At 26.8% G+C, this 21119-nt stretch overlaps 1 protein-coding gene, 1 long non-coding RNA gene and 1 pseudogene across 2 annotated transcripts; 2 read left to right on the plus strand and 1 right to left on the minus strand.

The window, feature by feature from the left end:
• The first annotated feature begins 3229 nt into the window (after nt 1–3229).
• Nucleotides 3230–6819, plus strand: LOC126554350 (uncharacterized). Its single transcript, XR_007606657.1, has 2 exons — nt 3230–4399; nt 6348–6819. It is a non-coding gene; the product is annotated as an uncharacterized LOC126554350 (long non-coding RNA).
• Nucleotides 6820–8964: 2145 nt separating this feature from the next.
• LOC114120720 (THAP domain-containing protein 2-like) lies at nt 8965–10641 on the plus strand (annotated as a pseudogene).
• A 1031-nt stretch (nt 10642–11672) lies between these two features.
• On the minus strand, nt 11673–16795 carry LOC126554349 (uncharacterized). Its single transcript, XM_050209433.1, has 7 exons — nt 16283–16795; nt 14026–14152; nt 13361–13432; nt 13234–13293; nt 12397–12480; nt 12280–12339; nt 11673–12186 (listed from the first exon to the last, which is right to left on the minus strand). The coding sequence occupies exons 2-7, from the start codon at nt 14126–14128 to the stop codon at nt 12110–12112; spliced, it is 456 nt and encodes a 151-aa protein (XP_050065390.1). The 5' UTR covers nt 14129–14152; nt 16283–16795; the 3' UTR covers nt 11673–12109.
• Between the last annotated feature and the right edge of the window lie 4324 nt (nt 16796–21119).

The following is a 21119-nucleotide window of genomic DNA, read 5'->3' on the forward strand; positions in this document are numbered from 1 at the left end:
AAAAGCAAATAAATTTCGGTCGTAGCGCGGCTGCGACGGAACAGCGCGGCGGACGGCGCACCGACGAGCATATTATTACAATATTATTATTATTATTCTCCGTGATCTCGGGACGTCGTGGCAACCTGTAATCACCCTGTTGCCCGGTGACGTGCGTATCGGCAACAGCCCGAAGACGACCGCGGGCGGTGGTGGGCGATACGACGCGTTATCGTCTACAACACTCGCGAACAATTAATCGATTTCAGCGCGATTCGTGCTGTACAACAATATAATATTATGCTCCGTTTCTCTATGTATTTTTTTTTTTTTTTTATTATTATTATTATTTACCTATTTATTTTTTCCGATCTCTTCGAAAACTACTGGAAAATTCTTACTTTTGACCTCTACGGCTCTGTAATGCACCAAGGACCTTGCCATAGGAAACCACCTATGAAGTTTAAAATTGAAGCATTATTTCGACGAGTTGTGATGTGCACAGACACAAAAACAAAATCGAAAACAAAACCATAAATAAAAAGCTCAGTTAAATTCGAATCCAATGGTAGGGGTATCATTGTATACGAAAAACGATTCTGAATGGAGATTATTTGTCATCCTAGGATAAAATATATAAAATATATATTCCGATTTTCCATGGGTTTGGCTTACAAAAATTAAAAAAGAAGCTGAGCGTTGACCTATTAAAAATATTTTATCCTTCAAGTTTAAATTTTTACGAAATCCAAAATTCACGAATAAATAACGATTATATATGTCTGTATAATCAAACAATTTTAGATTTTTATTATAGTTAAAACTTAAAAATTATTAGTCGTAGAAATTTGAAACATCAGTTGTTTAAATTGGCATTTTCTATACAAGATTTATTTTTTGGTTATTCAGGTCATTAAAACATAAACCTGCACTTTTAAATTTTGTGTTCAATTTTTAGCTACAAAATAATTTGTAAAAAATATTGGTTGGTATGTAATACAAACAATTTTATGAATTTTCAACTACAAAATTACTTGTAAATTTTGAACTTATTTTCAATACAATAACAACAACTTATAAAAAACGTTGTATTAAATTTTCAAGTTTTTTTGATTACCTACCCAAAGTTTTTTTATAGACACTTCAAAAAAAAATTCTTAGAAAAATCGAAAATTTTCGTTGTCTATAAATTCCCTTAAAAAAATCTAAAATATTTTGAAACTTTAGCAGTATACAGACAACACTAATAAAAACATTTGATGAAAATTTCAAGTATCTACAGTGATTCGTCTTTGAATTACAATCATGTAAAAAAATCGACTTTGTCGAAAACTGATTTTGCGTAAAATTCCCGTTTTTCCGTCATTTTTTTTTTTTTTTTGTTTGTTTATCCCGATTTTTTTTAAAACCGTTAGAAAATTCATACTTTTACTAACTCTATATTGCATCAAGGATATTCACTTTGCCATCAGAAACCACTCCGAAAATTGAAATTGAAGCATTATTTCGACAAGTTAAGCTGTAAACACATAAAAATAAAAAAAAATACACATAAAAATTGTAGTCAATTTACATTCAAAAATTTTTTTTAAATAATTAAAATTGTAACATAAAGTATTATAAATAGCAAAATAACGTTCAACCAACTCATTGTGTTACGGTTGTTGCTGTTAAAATTATATCCCGATACAATAACGAGCGTATTGAACTATAGACAAACAGCAATTGGCAATCTTAGTTTTAGTATGGATTCTGAAAAAAGTTAAAAAGTTATCAAATGCTTACAATATAACAATATGTAATTACACTACAATGTGTATGTTGTTCAGTATTCACAAATCGGTTACAAAAACGTTTTTGGACTAAGTAAGTGTTTTATGGTTTGTTAAAATGTAATTAATAAAGGTCAATATAAATTTTGAATTTGCAGAACATATAAAAACAACCAACAATAAAACTCTTTTCAAGTAAAGTTTATCAATTTTCACAATTATAAAGCCCAAGATAAATATTTATACATTTTCTATTCATCTTATTGCATATTATTGTGAAAACTAAGTAATTTCTTGTAATAGTCAGTAACATTTTTTGGTGAATGAGGACGCCATAACGTAAACACGTTTCGTCGAACGAGTTAGTAAACAACTAAAATAAAAAAACTTACTAAAATAGAGACTTCGGTAAATACGTTAGAGTCGCCCACAGAAATAGTTAATAATAAATAATTATAAATACAGCTCGGATTTATATGCACTAAAAAGTATCAAAATATGCCATATAATATGCAGTAAAAATCATTAAAATATACAGTAAAATCATAAAAATACTCAACAAATCAACAGTAAAAATTATTATTATATGCAACAAATATGCATTTACAAAATTTATATTTAAAAATTCAAAGTTGTATTAAGCTTGAAAAAAATATAAGATAATAAAATATAAATGAATAAAAAAGAACACGTATAAATATAATAAACACATAAATAATACTGTTTAAAAATAAAATAAATTATACAACTCAAAATGTGTTTTTATTCTTTAGTGTTGAAATTAATTATTAAATGATATTCAAGTTTTTCTTTGGTAAAACTATGCAGTCTATCTGTTAATAATTAATGCTAGTATATCGAAAATGATCGTTCACAATCAACTGAAGTTAATGGGGTAAATTTAAAAGAGCTTAAAATCATTAGGTCTTGATAATTATTATAACTATACATATAATTATATTATAAAATTAAATGTGTTACATCGATAACGACGATATGCCGATACAACGATCACATTACAGTAGATGAACTATTTCTTTTAATACAATAGAATTACCTCAGCTATTTCTAATGTATATAAAATATTTTGTATATAATGCGTATTTTAAATTAAGATAGCTAAAACCGTGTCGCTAATTCTGCGTCCTATTTCGCTACAGCGCATTTATTGAAAAATATGTAACAAATATGCAAAAATATGCAAATAAAAATTTAACAGTGAATTCCAATTAGTATGATTCGTGAAGATTATTAACAAAAACATAAAAAAGTGAAAAGAAAAAAAATATGCAAAAACATACCTACAAATCTGTGCTCTAATTATAAATATAAACATTATATTAAAGGTTCTAAATAGGCCGGTGTCACACTTGTGGAATATCCACAGCGGACGTTCCGCGGTGGAATTTTCGTAATATCGAAATTCATTTAGGTATTTAAATACCTACTACTGAACACATTACAGCGGAATTTCCGCACGGAAAAAATAAAAACGCTACATGTCGTGATTATTCCGCTGCGGATATTCCGCAAGTGTGACACCAGCCTTAATTATTATCTATATCTGTGTAGTCGCCTTTTAAACGAATTTCCTCCTATAAGCCATAGATTTGTTACGGACCACGTACTGTCCGTACTGATATTACATATAAGATGGTGTGATGACACATTTTTACATATAGACTATAGTAATTAATACAGGCATGCGAGGACAAGAGAGTGTGGAATATCTTATGAATAAAATAATTTAACAATTAAAGTAGAAATAATACGTCTCTTTGATAGGTAAGTCAAAACTCGATGTCTCTTCGTAAGAATCGTGTATAAGAATGCACAAGCAGTATTTTCGATACCCACTCCTATATTATGACAATCACATAAAAGGAAGGTAGAGACAAGGCTCGGCATACGTTAAGACGGTTGGGAATATTACAACACTCAGAAGCACACAACTCAGGTCGTAACGCCACTCAAATTCTATTTCATATTAAGCCTATATAGGTATTTGTAATCGTGTAAATTATCATTTCAATAAACATTTTAATTTTTAATATACACCACGACGTATTCATTCCGCACGTTGATGTACAATATATCGACCGATCGGGACGCAACAGATCTATCTTTAGACGACGTGCCTTCATTAATTGATTAAATTTATAAAATATTATTCTTAAATAGGTGTATAGGACATAGATAGGTATATCAGTGACAAGAAGTTCCCTTCATTGTTTTTAAAAATAAACCTAAGGCTTAGACTGTATAATATATTTTATTAATTAAAAGTTTTGGTTTACTATACATTATTTTTTGGGCGATGTACTGAACAATAATAATAATATTACCTATGATGTTTTTCTGCAGTACATATACCTATATTTGTTGTTTTCTAAAAACGATTACGTCTTTTGGGATTTTCTGTTTATAAATTCCTTATCGACATTCGACACGACTTACGGCGTACGATGACTGCCGAAGTGCCGCGCCGAGGCTATCGCAGTACCTATTACGTAATCGCTCGTTAGTACTCGTTACACGTTAGCCTAATCGTTGCCAAATACTAATTATTGGCCATGTTTAAACCATCGTTTCACCACGGTGAGTACACGGCGGACCATTTTTGGCTTTATATTAGAATACTACTAATGGTAAGTAATATTTATGATTTATTGCATAATTTATTTTTTAGATTTTATTTTTAGAGGACGTCACACTCGTACGTGTGTCTCCGTCTTACAAACAACATAACATATAGATATAACATAGGTAACAAATTTTCGTTCAGCAGAATCCATTTTATGTGGTTAGAGCTTTAATGTTGGAGTAAACTTAGGTACCTATATTATCAAACTTTAAGGCGAGAATATTGTCATCCCGTGTCCTATGTGAGTATGCGAGTGCAGTGAATACTGGATCCGTACGATTTCTATTCCGAGTCGGTATGAATCTTGTTTTAAATAGAATTATGTTTAGAAATTTTAACAGTTAAACTTACTTATTGATGAATTTAAGAATTTACATACTTTTGACCGAAAATTAGAACTACAATAAAATATAACATAAATTAAATTCATATTAATTAGTAATACAATTCGAAATTAAAATTATATTTTAATACTTTTTTTAAAACATAGTGAATCTTCAATTTGTTATAATAACTTCTATATAAAAGAAAATAGGTACATTATTAATGTTAAATTTTTTGTGATGGCTTTTCTTGCGATTTTACTAATTAATTATCCTTAAAATTTTATATTTTTTCTTTAGCAAATGCATCCATTAAATTAACAATTTAAAGTCGACATCATACTCCCTTCGATGTTCAATATTCCCAAATTATTACAGGCATTTTTATTATGTGTGTACTGACCCGTGTTGCGTATAATACAATATGTAAATAGCTGTTCAATAAATTTTGAGGTAACGAACGCGATCGTTTAACTAGTAATTTCAAATTATACGTATTTTATATTATAAATTATAATGTATAGTTTGTTTAAAATTCATTTTTTTGATTGGAAAATTAGTAAAATTCGATTTAATCAAATGAAAAATACTTTTTATATTTTTTTAAAAACGAGATGGAAATAAAATATAAATAAGTCTCTACATATTTATATTTTTATAATTGAATAAACACTAGGACGTGAGTATAGATGTAGTGTAAGTGGTGAGTGTTGACCGTTCGAAGGTTGTAGGAACATAATATTATGATACCTATCTATATTATGTTTTTAATACGAGCTAATATTAGCTATTAATATATTTTTCTACTGATTAGCGGAACATGAATAAATGAATAACCATATACATAGGACGTAATGTTATGTAGGTAATAGGTTTACATTTATGGGCGACGTTCAAAACAGCAAACTTGTCATTCATAATAATCACGTATTTTAGATCGTTCAATATCTGTCAAATTTTATTGAGTTTTAAATATTACTAAATAATTATTGTTTTTAAACAAATTGTCGTAAGAATAATTTAATAGGTATATGAACTCTTATAATAATAAAAAATAATTCAATTCAATATTATATTATTATAAGATAAAATAAAGTATGTGTTGTAGATAATATTTAGATTGGAATAAATTTACACTTTAGTGTTTTCAAATATTCTATTAAATTAATTTCATTCCTTATTATTTTGTGATTTTGATTAAATATCAATAACTGGTGTGTGATACTGTAAACGATCCTGTGATTTTAGATAAATGTGTATGTAGTGCGTTATAGATACAGATCAATGTGTGGCGGTATCGAATGGCTTTATTTTGGGAAAATTGTGCAAATTTGAATGACCTTTTTTTAGCAAATTATTATGTCAACATTAAAAAAATTAAAATTATGAAAGAGACACTTTTAATTATACTAAATCAATTTAAGAGTTTATAATACTTGCAATGTATTGTAGAACAAAGGTGGTTGACGCCAAATAGTTAAGAGAAAGGCAAAGAAGATGATAATACTTATGTATTGTATATTATATATATATATTATTTGTAATGTATGTGCAGCATACAAAATTTAGATTAAATTATTTTTATAATATCGATAAAGTTTATATTTATTTTATTTTATTTTATTTTAGCAGATCAAAAAATGGACTGTTGGAATTTACATGTTATAAATTCGACCTAAAATCGGTGAATCAATAAACAAATTGTGGAGATAAGAAACAGTTCATAATTGTCCAGGCTTGTCATTACACAATTCAGTTTGGCATCATCTGCAATGGAGGTAACGATAGCAATTAGTGGGTTCAGCTGCTTGTTCGACATCCATCACGATCATAGCAAACATTTCTGATACATAATAATATGTATTCTGAATTCGAATTGTTCTTCAACATGTTAATTGGTCGTGCTCATAGTGGGGAGAGGTTATATTATACCACTCTTTAGTATATATATTTTATTGACTAACTAAATTGAAAAAACTATATAATTTATTGTTAAAAATTTCATGTATTCATCACAATTTTTCTTTGTCATTTTTAATTATTTATATATTTCAGTTAAATTTATTGATACAATAAAATATATGATAAAGTAATACAAATATATTCACTGTTACTATGGGATGATTTACTCCAAAAATTATGCTTAAGATGTTACTAATAAGTTAAGTTTAGATTTAATAATATTAAAACATAAAGAAATTGCACAAATAATATTATTTTTTAAATTAAATTGTTTTAGAAAAACATTTTTTAATGATTATGTTCTTTATAATTATGTTTCTATTATCTACTTACTTAAGAGTACATTAACAATAACCTACACTTATTCTGTATACATATTATTTAAAATATTTTTATAAGGTAGACATTATTTAATTTTCTTTAAATTATATGACTTCATAGTAAATCATTTAATTTACACATTTCAATGTTTTTAATAAAATAACTATACATTTATCTCTAATATTTTTTTCCATTTACATAAGGAACATTAAAATATTTTCAATTTGATCAATTTTATTTATACTTACAGTAATTCATTATTTAACTTCTACAAATTGTATTCATTGATAACAAGGATAAGTGTATTTTTATGAATGCAAACAACATTTAACTCTATTATTTTGTACAATTAGTTTTAACTATTCAACACTGATATTTTTAATTCCAATGTTGTCAACTATTTTATGCTTATAAGTTATAACATAACTTTAAATTGTGCAGTACTAATAGATCCACAAGTCAGGTTTTTAATTTATTATATTTTTACACTTTAATACGTGTATTTTTCATTTTATACAATATTAAATATACTATTATAGTATATTAATTTTTCACAAAATAAATTATAGTCACATCACAAATGATAGAAAAGCTGGGGAGACTTTCTCTCCAAGTTGCACCTATAGTTGCAACTTCTACGTACACAATACACATCACATAATATGTAAATATTATGTTTCAAAGATATTTGATAAAGACTTTTTGAGTTTTTATGTAGCTTGACAGCTGACAGAAATAAGAAATGTGAACAACATTTTTTATTTAAAATGTTGTTTAAAAAGTTTACATTGCATGTATAATATAATAAAATAAAAGTATATTTTGAGAAAATGTGTATAAAAAATTCTTACTATCATTATTCTACTGCATTAATAAAAAATATTTATACTTTAACTTTAAAGAGAATATTTTAAAATTATGCATTTAGTTCCCAATAACTAAAACAACTATTTTTTTAGCAAGTATAAATACATTTTTATTTACATTTTTAAAAAAAAAAACTATTAAATAGGTTATATAAATTGTATTTATAAACTTTGGCATGTTGCCTAACCCTAATATATTACTATAGGCTATATCAATATATACTTGCTGATTTTATAGACTGATAGACCATTTAAGCTCTAAATTTTTTTCATATACAATGATAGGCAAATCATTGAATTCAAATTTAATACATTCAACATATTATCACAGTGACCTACTCATTATTTACTGTACTGTAGAGCGGTACTTATATTATATCTACCCACTTGATAACCTTTTATTTAATACTGACATTTTTAGTTATTGTAAACGAATTTAATAAAGTACATATTATCTACATACTATTAGCTGTATTGAAAATTGATCATTTTGAAAAGAAAAATAGAGTAATAGTATTTGGCCATCTGACTATGTATTAAAAATTATAAACACAATGTATATATTTTTAGTAATGAAGGTTTGAATTCCGACCTCCATCTCCCCTTTTCTTGGGATTTGATTTTGCATATTTTATATTAAATATATATACCAGGAGTGGCCAACTTTTATGAACCTATGAGTTTTTTTAGGTTGTTATGATTGAAAAATAAAAAAAAAGTAGTTAATCGCCGCGATCGATTGGTATATTTATACATACATATATATATATATAAAAATGTTATACGGTCGGGGAGGGTTGGATTTATTCCCCGCCCCTTGAAAATCGTGTACAACCGTCACAGTAGTCGCAATATCTGCCACTTCCAGACAATCGAGTCCCCCTACAATAATATTGTTGCCGACGACCGGTGATCTAGCACTTCAGGTCCGCAGGGCGTGGTTCATTCGACGAATACTCGATCAACGTCGTCATGACCTATTTAAAGGGGGAGGAGAAGGATAATCCTGTATTCTTGTATACATATAACTTTATTTTATATAGTTGTGTATCGCTATCACTGTTCACGGAACAGCTGATATTGTTTATGCGGAACACCGAACACTTCGTCTGTCATTGTCATAATCGCCACGGATTTAAAATACCGTATTTATATGGGGACTTTTTACGTGTATGAAACATAGACGTATATTATAACGACTAGACAGCCGACCATCCTCAAGCGCGGCTGTGCCAAAGGTTGATGTTTGTACGCTATATTGATGAACGGGAATGTTTACATTTTTTTTTTTTTTTTATGATAACACGATATTGATAACTGAAAAAACCGATGCGGCTCGAAGTCTAATACTAAAATGTCTTCTCATCGAGTTTTGGCTAATAATACTTTCGTGTTAATTTTGTAATAATGGTTAATTCGTGTTGTGTACACGGTTGTTATAATCGTCAAGGAAAAACTGTCGATTCCCGAAAAATACACTTTATTTTCGTAAGTATCTGTCGAAATACAAAATAAATAACGAATATAGTCATAAATTAAAAATCTAATTTATGTATAGCTTACGTGCAGCCACTTTACCAAATGATTAATTGATATTTCTCATTTAGATTTCCTTTAAAAGATCCAGAGAGAGTAGACAAATGGTTGTTAGCAATTAGACGTAAAGGCTTCACCTCTACTAAGTAAAGCAAAACTTGCAGTGAACATTTTGTATGTGATGACTTCAGATCGAATGTTGGTGGAAGTTATCGTCTAGATTTGAAAAAAAATGTTGTACCTTCAGTGTTTACTTGTACTACAGAACTAAATTATTAAACCTAACAAACTGATACTCTCAAAATCAGCTAATTAGAGCCAGTTAATTTAGCAACATTTAGATCTCCAAGCTCAGTTAAACTTAAAGATATTTATATACTAACCACCATTTATACATGTTAATGTTCATATTCTTAGGACTCCTTCAAAAAAGATAAGAGAACTGCTAATTTCTCCATCCTTAAAATGAAAATTACCAAATACTATCAGAAAGAAAGTTTTCTATATAAAAAAAATTAAATTATTACAACAAACAGTTAAAAGTGTAAAAATATTGTAATTAAGAACCTTACCGATTTAATAGGAAGTACGAAAAAAATGGAATTAGCACTTATAATGGCAAGGATTGTTCTTTATAATTTTATGTTATTCATACAATTTATTATTATATTGTTAGCAGTATTGTACAGAAGACGAACTTAAATTGTGTATCATGATGAGAATATCTTCTATTGCAAAGGTGTGACCATGACTATATCTGTAACCTATACAGTGCCGGCAGTAGATTCATTGCGAGTAAACAAATATGCGCCTTTCTCCATTTAAATAGTAGTCATTTGATATGTGCCTCGCCCCTCTTTCAATAAGCGCCTTGGGCGTATGCCCATGTTACCCACCCCTAACGCCGGCCCTGAACCTATATCCAAGTCTTAAACATTTTAAAAATAGAGGTGGTCATGTATCATGTTCAGATAGTTTTCCAAATGTGAAATGATATTTTATTTGTATACTAAAAATTTAAAAAAAAACTTATTTTAACTATTATTACTTAATGTTATTAAAATGTTAGTTTAGAATTTCAGACTATAATAAATTCCCTTTGCTAAATTGTAAAAATGTTTCTATACTTGATTGACCACATAAATTATTATCAATAACCATCATTGCTAAAAAATTCTTTTAAATCCGTTTTCAAAATATTATACAGAATCAATAAATGAGGTAAATAAATTCCATATCCTAACAAAAACAATTATTTATTGTAATCAATAATTTTAACCTTTATTTTAACTGTATAAACTATTTTGTTTTATTTTTAATATGATTGTTTTAAGTGTTTTAATATTATAAAAATGTATTGTAAACAAGTACCTATAATAATTTATAATATGTAAACACCATTTTAATGTAAAACATGTTTTTGTTTGGTACATATTTATAGTTGAAATTTTTATAATATATTGTGTGTGCATTGATAACATATTTATTTTATTAAGTAATATTGCCTTTTGCAATTCTTCCTTTTAAATGTCTTTATTACTTCAAGTCTATAACATTCAGTGGACAATCCGTACATAATAACTCAGAAGAGATGACATCTAACCAGTGCTTTGCTGTTTTATTTAACAAATTATTTGTCATGTTATTCATTATAAATTACAATTTTCTACTGAGTTGACAATACTTTTTATTATTATCCAATATTATTACTACATAAAAATTTTAATATTGCCGTTTAGGCATATGACGATTTTACCTTCAAAGATAAACCAAAGTCGGCCATCTAGTTATTTATATGTGTCTGTATGATACGAAATCAATTCATATCATGAACAAACTCCAAAACTCTTAAACAATGTAAAATCTGGCTTAGCACTATTAATAAACAGAAAAATATAAAAAAATAGGTATTCCCTATTATCATTTGAGGTACACCAACGAATACATTTATATGAAGCTATAAAACACCATACATTTTTACCCATTACTTAAATTATAATAAATTTATCAAACCATGACAAAACAGGTTAATCTATAGCAGTTAAATTAAGAATACTCATTAGAGCCGTAACTAACCCAAATGACAGCTTTAGAAAATTCAGTATAAGTCAATATAATATAAATCTTAGGTGTAGACATCATTGGTGGATCGAATTTAAATTTCAAATGACCCAATTTCATATTATGTATTATATTTTTGGTCTAATATACATTATTAACTTAAAACAAGGTTATGATATAAATAAAATGTAACTCAAAGAACCAGGAGGTCGGGCTTTAGCATGTTATTTGACGATACTAGCACGAATTGGTACTATCTTCATAGAAAAGTTGACACAGCTACGTCAAAATTGTGTCGTTCGGTCTGCCACTAGTAGACGTAGAAACCTTAAAATATATAATTCCAAAAAGCCACAAAATGAGTTATTGTTAATCATCCAAGGCAGAAATTGTGTGGCTCGTCCATTATGATAAGATTAATAGAAAGCAGATTACAACATAAGACTGAATTTATAGTTTTTTTACATAGAATTTAGATTTTATTGAAAAATCTACAGTCTTAACTTAATACTAACAAAATAAGTAAAAAATACCTCAACAAAAATATATAATAAAAATGGTATTTTAGACATATTATACATTTTAAAAAAAATAGGATAATTAATACAAAGTTTGATTAAAAAGTTATGGTTTTACAAATTGTTTTTATGGTACTGCATCTTCTTTTGATGTAGAGGTACTGGTAATTTTCATGCGGTTAAATCTTGGTATTCTAGCATAACCTATAAATTATAAAAAAAAAAAAATCAATTTAATAGTAATTTAATTATTAGTTAAGATAAGATATTAATATTTTTTACAATTTGTGTTCTTACTTAAATAATCGGGTTCATCACTATCATCATCAATTTCACAATCAACAACTGGTCCAACACCTAGTAAAAGAAAAATTTATAATAACAAATAAAAATTAATCATAAATATATACTTACCATATGGCAAAAATCTTGTTTTTTTTGGTCGAGTTTTTAGTTTTCTTGTGCGAATTTTAAATGTTTTTGGTCTGCTTACATATCCTAAAAAATAAAATGAAAATATTAATCAGAAATTATTGTCTGCAATAAATTTATATTAATTAAGGTATATCAACTATATAGGCTCAAATTAAAAAAAAAAAAAAGATTTCTATTAATTAAACTATATATGACACATTCTAATAACTTAATACCTATAGTATATTCAAAATAAGACCGTGACCAGGTAGCGACCAGTTTTCGTCAGGCGATGGTCAGACGCTCAGTCCTTGGGTCCTAACCTTGGTATTCCGATCGGGTAAGCTAGCACTGCAGAACGAGACCACGCCCATGCGCCAGAAGTTGGCATCCTGGTCACAGTCTTATTTTGAATAAAGTATAAGTTTCTCAAATAACAGGAATACATTTTATTATAAATAATTTTTTTTTTTTAGAATTTAGTATTTTATTCATTTAAAATCTATCATCAAATTCAGATCTTAATAAGAAAAGCCACTTTTCAACTGACTAAAGATTGAAAAGATAACATAAATTACAAAAAGGATTATTAGTTATTACAGATTACCAATATAAAAGTTAATAAATTTAAAAATCAGGAATTTTGATGACTAAATATTGTTTCAGTAAAAAATAATATTTTTAATTTATTTTTAAAACATTAGTTATTATTTATTAATTTTATTATTATTTGTTATTATTTATTAGTTATTATAGTATATTGTACAATTAAAATATAATTATGGTAATTTATTAAGTTAAATTAAATATTTCTAGTTTTAAAGTTTTTGTTCTTACTTATATAATCAGGTTCATCACTATCATCATCAATTTCACAATCAACAACTGGTCCAACACCTTGTAAAAGAAAAAAATAATAAAAAACTAAGAAACTAAATAACATTAATTATAAATATATTCTTACCATATGGTAAAAATTGTTTTTTTTCCAATAGACAATCTTGATTTTTTTGCATTTCTTCTATACCATTATATTCTACAAAATAAAAATATCTATGAAAATTGTTATATAATATAATAATAAATTAATAAATTGAGTATTAATAATGGTACCTAAAAAAGAATTATGATAATATTTTATAATGCATTTCTTGTAAATTCTTTATTTTATACATAAATAACAACTGTAATAGTAAATTCTTCATATTAACTTTTAAAAGCTATACCTACTCAATTTCAGATTTTAATACAATTTGGCACTTTTCTATAAATTTCAGATTAAAAAGAAGATATAAATGAAATTAATGCAAAATTCTGATAGAACAGTGAACTATTCACTTCATAAACTATTTTAATGAGTATGCATTGTTTTTTTTAAGTCACTTTAATTTGGAATTAATTGATTAAGTAGCAAATTTTATTATAAAAATATTCTAACCCTAAACTATACTTTAAAATTTAAACAGACAATAGTTACCTATAATAATAAGGATTAAGATACAGCAATATAATATCAACTCTATGTATACTACCATCCACATTATTAGCTATTACTTATTACTAGTTTATTATTTATTACAAAAACATATAAAAATATTATGAATAATATTACTTTTTTTTAACAATTACCTGAAATGTTAATTTCTTCAATGTTAACTTTTTCAGAGTTAACTTCTTCAGTGTTTATTTTTGAAACTTCATTCTCAATAGATTTAGAATTGTTTTCTTCCATGGTTATTTTAATATGTAGAATAACCTAAACATAAAAATTACAAAAATAAAACACTTAATAAAATATAACATGTTTTTAATTTTTATACAAGCAAAAATTATTTTATAAAAATATTGTAAATTAGTACACTTTATTTAATATTTTATACTTAAGCAACATTTTTCAATACAAATATGAAATTTAAGATATGATTGCTTCAAGTATTCCGTCAACAATTGACAACACAAATTAAAGTACAAACAAAACTATACCAGGGTTTTACATTATTACTGATGTTATTCAACATATAAATCAAAAAACAAATCTTGTTGAATTGGATGTATTACTAGCATTGTTATGCTGAAGAGATGTCAAGAGGTGATGTATTGGTGTTATACAAACCATCTAAAAATAACTTAAGTCAAGCAAAACGAAGAAGTGAACCGACATACAACCAAGCTTATGTGCAGAAAGAGGTAGATGACTCAAATTTAAAAGTTGATAATATTACCTTTGAGAAAGGTTATCAATAGGGCTGGGATTTTAATGCCCCAAAAAACCTTAAAAAATGCAAAAATGACTTAAAATAACTCAAAAATTGCAATATAAAAATGCATTTATATTTATTATAGCTTAATAAAAAAATTTTAAAAAAAATTGTACAATTAATTTTTTGTTATTGTACGTTGTTACTTGTTTTGTTTTGTTGTATTTCTGTTTTCTTAATCATTCAGTATAAAATAATAATTAAAAAAAAAAAAAATATTTAATATTTTAACTTGTTTTTGCTAGTACGTATTAGCCAATAGGTATATAACTGCGATAATTTAAATGAAAAGTCCTAGCTATGATAAAATTGTTATCGACGATAATCGTTTGTCGTGCTATATTATTTATAAATCGTACCATGACGCGTCGGCAGTTTGCCGAAAATATCTTGTTAATCGCAGCCTCTAGTTATCAATTTAAATATTTTGGAGTAAGTATAATTATGTATGAGGAAATAAAAAACGGATTAACAGGCTACAGGCACTAATAAGTGCTACTACAGTTTATAAAATCTATTTAAATAAAATATCATATTTTACGAATCAAAGAAAACTCTATAGTCTATTCTCTAGCTAATTTTGATCGATTTTAACAAATAATTGTGGAAATTGGTTGACTAACAAGGGAATCCACTAGTCTATTTATTTTTAAGAAAAACATACAGAAGACAGATGAACAAATCATTAAACAAGTACTAGTAGGAGAAATTAAAGGTAAAAAACATCTAGGTAGACCTAAAACAAGATGGAGATGACTTTGTCATGAAAAATCTAAAATCATTACAAGGAGTTCAAGTAGACAGACAGTCATGATTTATGGTAGAGAAGAATGGAAAACGTTTATAATGGCCCTTTAAGCTATACCTGATATTGATGCTTGAATTGTTAAAAATAAAAATAAATAAACATACAGTGAAACCAATAAATCTTCCTCAAATACTTAACTTATGATAATTTATACATAAAAGTTAAATAAATAATTTATTTATCTTTTAACAATACTAACTAGTTTATTAAGTTATCTACTATCTAATAGCAAATGTTGACTAAATGACTGAAGCATGAGTACTCTCATTCATCGTATTATATCATAAATTATAATATTAAATATTAAAAAATGTTACATTTAGTTTCTACGAAAGCCATAATATTTTATAAAATATTAGTTGACTAATAGTACTAATCAGCTAAAAAATTGTCATAGGTAGGTACATTGTACACAGTACAGCACAGTACAAATATGAATCGTCAACAAAGTGCAATATAGAAAGAGCACGCCCCGGGCCATCAGTACCGAGGTCGATGAAATAGCTCTTATTACAGTCGGTGTTGCGCTGTGATAATACTGTTTAACTAACGCTTTCACATGCCTGGAGAATTTTTCGCAGCTGCCAATATTTATTAGTGAATAGAACTAATATTATAAGCAAAAAAAACCCTATGTGTCTACCGACTGTTGAGTTAACCAAACAAAGCATTCCCATAACATCTATTTATATGGTTAACAAATTAACAAAAACCAAAACATAGTAATCAAAAATATTTTATCACAGGTTTTATATCTAAATAGGTACTTCAAATATAGCATACAATATACGACTAGGCTAATGCAGTATTATTTACTTACCAGCTAAATGATAAAACAACAAGACGATTTGTAGCGGCGTATTGGAAGTGGAACACACACACAATATACACCCGTACGTTTTTCACGATATCGACATAAAATAGGTAGCGTACAAAGGTACCTAAATATTATCGATAATTTGCGAAACTGTAAAACACGATAAACCGTCAAGACTACACTTCGTGTGATCGAACCGGAGCAACCACGAGTTCGGTTAAAAAATCATTAACAAAAAACTGACGATTGAGGTGTCGGTACACACGTTAGATTTCTTATTTGATCTTTATGCGCGTAAAAATAAAGTTAACACCGCAACAATGTTAGAATTCACTAAGGGATGTGAATAATATTCTAAAAACCTTGAGAATTAAGGAACCGACGCGCGTTGAGAAGAACACCAACATCAACAAACGTTAGAGGTAAACAACACAACAGGTCCACCCGCCATGGAAGATAGAATAAAAAGCGTAAACAACGTAAAAAACAGCGTCCGTGATAAAAAATGTTTTCAAGACGTTTGTGCTGATAAAGATAATACGCGTACACTGAGATAGATAAGAATATATTATGTTGGAGCGGGGACTCGGTCGTAAAAACGAGCCGTCCCGTTTGACGTAACCCCCACCATCGAAGGGCAAAACATTTCATTTTTACACAGCAAAATACGATGAAATTGTAAATAATGATTTATTTTCATTCATATAATCGCTGAGATATTTGCTCAAATGTCTTTAAAAGTGAATTATCTATCTCATACTACTAAAAAGTAAAAAGATAATAAACCATCAGCTGCCACAACATAACAAAATTAAAAATATAATGGTCAACAAGAATATTATAATATTAGTGGTATTTATTTATTAATTCAGCCTCCTGCCATTTGAAATTATAAGTTTGTAAAGATTATACTTAGAATTTTGTTTTATAATAATTATTATGGTTTTAATGGTTTTATTAATTTCTATTTTTTGATAAAATAATAAGATACTAAGCACCTTGTCGATTAAATTTATTAAGCAGTCTTAATGATAATTATTAATTAATATTAATATAGGTATAGGTATCTAATTAATAATTTATACAAATAAACTAAAAATAATGTTATAAAATGTAGGAAACAGATTTTTGTATTCGATAAGGCTTAAAAAGTGTTAACTTTTTTAAAAATGATAATAGTATTTTTATTTTATACACATACGTTCAGTTTTAAAACATTCATTATTTTCCCAACTTAACCTAGTAAAAAAGTTACCGAATACAGATCTATTTTCAAAATGTAAATCGGGTCAAAAAATCTTTCTGTTATAGCTATTTTGAAACGTTTCACTATTTTGAAATATTTTAGAAACGGAAAAATGTCAAAAACTTAATTTGGTGAACTGTGCATGCGCTTGCTTGAGTGAGACTGTTCTTAGAATCGTAGACGATCTAAATATCTAATATCATGGTCATTAGCCTAATGATCGATAAGGAAAGGATACAGTAATGTTAATGTTCTTAGAAATAATAGTGAAAGTTTCATCGTTACTGTAATAATTGTCTGATAAAATAGTATTAGTTTATTTTAATAATGTATAGAGGGTGTATCTTGCTTGGATGTATACTAACAATAAGTGTATTATGTATATTTATGTTCGCAGACTATGGTACACTCTATTTTGATGTTTTTACATGGGTACTGCTTATTACATATTTATTTTAATACCCATTTGTCAAACACTCTACAACAAAATTGTTATTACTTAGTATTTATAATCAATGGTAATACCGATTATTAGTAAAACACATCAATATTCCAAGAACGTAAAATGTAAATAACAATTTTACGAAGCATTGCGCGCGGAACCGATACCGACACGTCGTATTTGACCGTCGCGGCTCAATTTTAGCGTGGAAACGTACTACATAATACATTATATAGGAATTATAGGTCTACGATTTTATGATAGTTATTTGTTGTTACTAATAACTAACTTATTACTTATTAGTATTATTATGTAATATATATTATACATTTATACATAAAATATCTATTGGATTTTTTAACCGCAAAAAAACCGTAAAAACCTCTACATCAAAATATAGGTTTCGGTTTCGGTTTCGGTTCCTAAAAAAATGTATTTAAGGGTTCCGGTCCAGTTTCGGTCCCAAAATTTTTAAAAGGTTTCGGTCCAAAACCGGTCTATTTCGGTACGGTTCCAGTCTCTGAGTGAAACTCCCGTCTCCCAATGTCGTCGCTTATTTAATTATTAATTTTGTATTTTAGTGTTCATTCATTCAATCTTCTGCAGTCTTCACTTCTTAATCGTTCTATGTAATATTTTTTTAAAAAGAGCTAAGATTGCCATTATGGTCAAAAATCTCGCTGGAAATTATTTGTTCTAAATAAGAAACCAAAACATAATTTGGCGAACTTTTAATTCCGAATTACTATTCGTTCTACCCGTAATGCTCAATAAATATATATTCATAATATTAATTATTATATATTATACATTTATACACAAGTAACAAAATGGTGGAAATGTGGAAATCGGATTTATGTAGTTTTTAAATGATATTTGTATATCATTAAAAATAGGTAATATATTCTATTAACAGTATTAACATTCTTTTACCAAATTCGCACTTTGGTCAATGGATTATATAAACAATTTCAAAGGATGCCCAGCACTCATAAAATTTTCAAAACAACTTTTCCAAAAATTCTACCAGCCAACGCTACTGACTAGTGAGAACCATACTCAATCCGAAACAAAAACTTATGCGGTACCTATTAATCATAATCCAAACATGTCATCTACTTATCATAGCTCTGATATTATTTCCCAATTCATCTCTAATCCTAATGCTTTAATTAGCCCACTAATTACATTCTTTTTCTCCGTTCTGAATGCACTCATCTATCATTAGCAAAACTACAATTTAAACATTTTTCCTACTGTTCAATTCATCCATCATGATAATTTTATCCGTTTTTAAAACACTTATAAATAACTTTATTTTGCGTATTATATGCTGATTTTAATTAATCATGAAATTTTATTATGTTATATTATTATAGTTTTATGTATATTTCATAGTTTATACTAAAAGCTATAATGTATATACACATACAAGAATGTGTACACAATACACATTCTTTTAAAATATCATAATTATTCTATTAATATACTGTAAATATATATGTATTAAAACTATTCAGTTTAAACTTATTTTATATATAATAAAAAAATTGGTGCATAAATGATACATAACAATAATATGTAAGTGTGTAATATAATTATTAATTATTTTCTTCGGAAAAATATTTACAAACATAAAAATATTGTTTTTTATTCTCAACAGTTAGTCCAGTTAGAGTCTAACTTATAAAATATTCTCTAAGTCCTAAAAATGTTTTTTGTGCAAAATATAATTGTTTCTATGAATTCTGTTTCATGAATCGTAAATATATCCTACTCGGTACTCCCACATTTTAACTGCATAATAATATTAGCACTAGAAACAGATATGTAAAATCATAAAAATCCGACCTTTAATTATGAGTTTTTTTTAATATTTATAGCCATTATATTAACAGTTTGTATTGTTTTTTTTAAATAATTTAAGATCATTTCATATTTGTTTATAAACTTGTTCAGATATATTTATTTAAGAAGAATACATATCTTTTAGATTCTCACTACCTACTACCTACAAATACTAAATAGGTACCTACACGAATTATTAAATCAGATGATTCATATTGAACAGATTCCTTAATTTAAATTGTAATTAAAAATTTCTCGTAACTGTATTGTGCGCACTTAATATTTTATTTTTCAGTTTTTGTAAATAATTTGAATAATTGCATATTGCATGTGTATATAATATAATATAGTAATAGAGTACACTATATATTTTCTATATTATACATCAACTATACGATAAAAAGTTTTAACCAGTGTTTTAGCTAGAAAAACTGTTTTATCAACATTAATTTTAATGAATAAAAAATAAGAACATTTTAAATACTAATACTAATGCTAATATTGTTTAGTTATACACTTATACCTAATCCTAATGATCAGTCTACATATTTTAAAAATATAATTGTGTATAGGAAATAGTAGTATAAATTTAGTCATGGAATGTATTAAGTTTGTATAGATAATATATTTTTTTTAATTAGGTATATTAAAATAACTAAAATCGTTAGTTCTATAGTAGGTAAAATAATATTAATGATTTTTTTTTTCAATTATATTATCATTACAAATATTTACAAATTGAAATATGTTGATTTCAAGGCCACCTGAATTATTTTCGTGTTGTTGAAATTCACAATATTGACAATATTGTTACTTGTTAGTTTAAGTAATCGAAAATAAAATATATATACCTACGGGTATGCGTACTATAGGTACCCATCATCACATTTATTCTTAATAAACTATATGTCTATATAGATATTAACCTAATCTATAAAAATTGCTCCGCTAGACAGATTACAATTTTTATTGAAATTTGCAATTTTATTCAAATAAGTAGGTTTGGTTTTGAATTAATGATTAAGTAAAATATAACATTTTATCTGACCATTCATATTTTTATAATGTACATAATATCTGTATAATATGTACATAATATTATGACATGTGCACATAATTATAAACATTGAGTCCTATGGATAAGTCAGATTTATCAGGAGCATGATATTATGATAATGCTAGAGAATAATATATACGAATGGGTGTAGTGTTTTTTTTTTTTTACTAAAATGACTATTAGAGAGTAGAGACCGGAATTTTATGCATTTACGTGTGCATACTGAGTATATGCACTTATACGAGGG

This window comes from Aphis gossypii, unplaced genomic scaffold (genome assembly GCF_020184175.1).
Source record: "Aphis gossypii isolate Hap1 unplaced genomic scaffold, ASM2018417v2 Contig00475, whole genome shotgun sequence".
Classification (NCBI taxonomy): domain Eukaryota; kingdom Metazoa; phylum Arthropoda; class Insecta; order Hemiptera; family Aphididae; genus Aphis; species Aphis gossypii.

What these genes read in the sequence shown, in the direction of transcription:
- LOC126554349 (XM_050209433.1), bottom strand. Translation starts at nt 14,128, where the DNA reads ATGGAAGAAAACAATTCTAAATCTATTGAGAATGAAGTTTCAAAAATA. An exon ending in TGAAGAAATTAACATTTCAG is followed by an intron (nt 13,433 to 14,025) that starts GTAATTGTTAAA and finishes TTTATTTTGTAG; the next exon opens with AATATAATGGTATAGAAGAA. An exon ending in TGATGAACCTGATTATATAA is followed by an intron (nt 12,481 to 13,233) that starts GTAAGAACAAAA and finishes TTTATTTTTTAG; the next exon opens with GATATGTAAGCAGACCAAAA.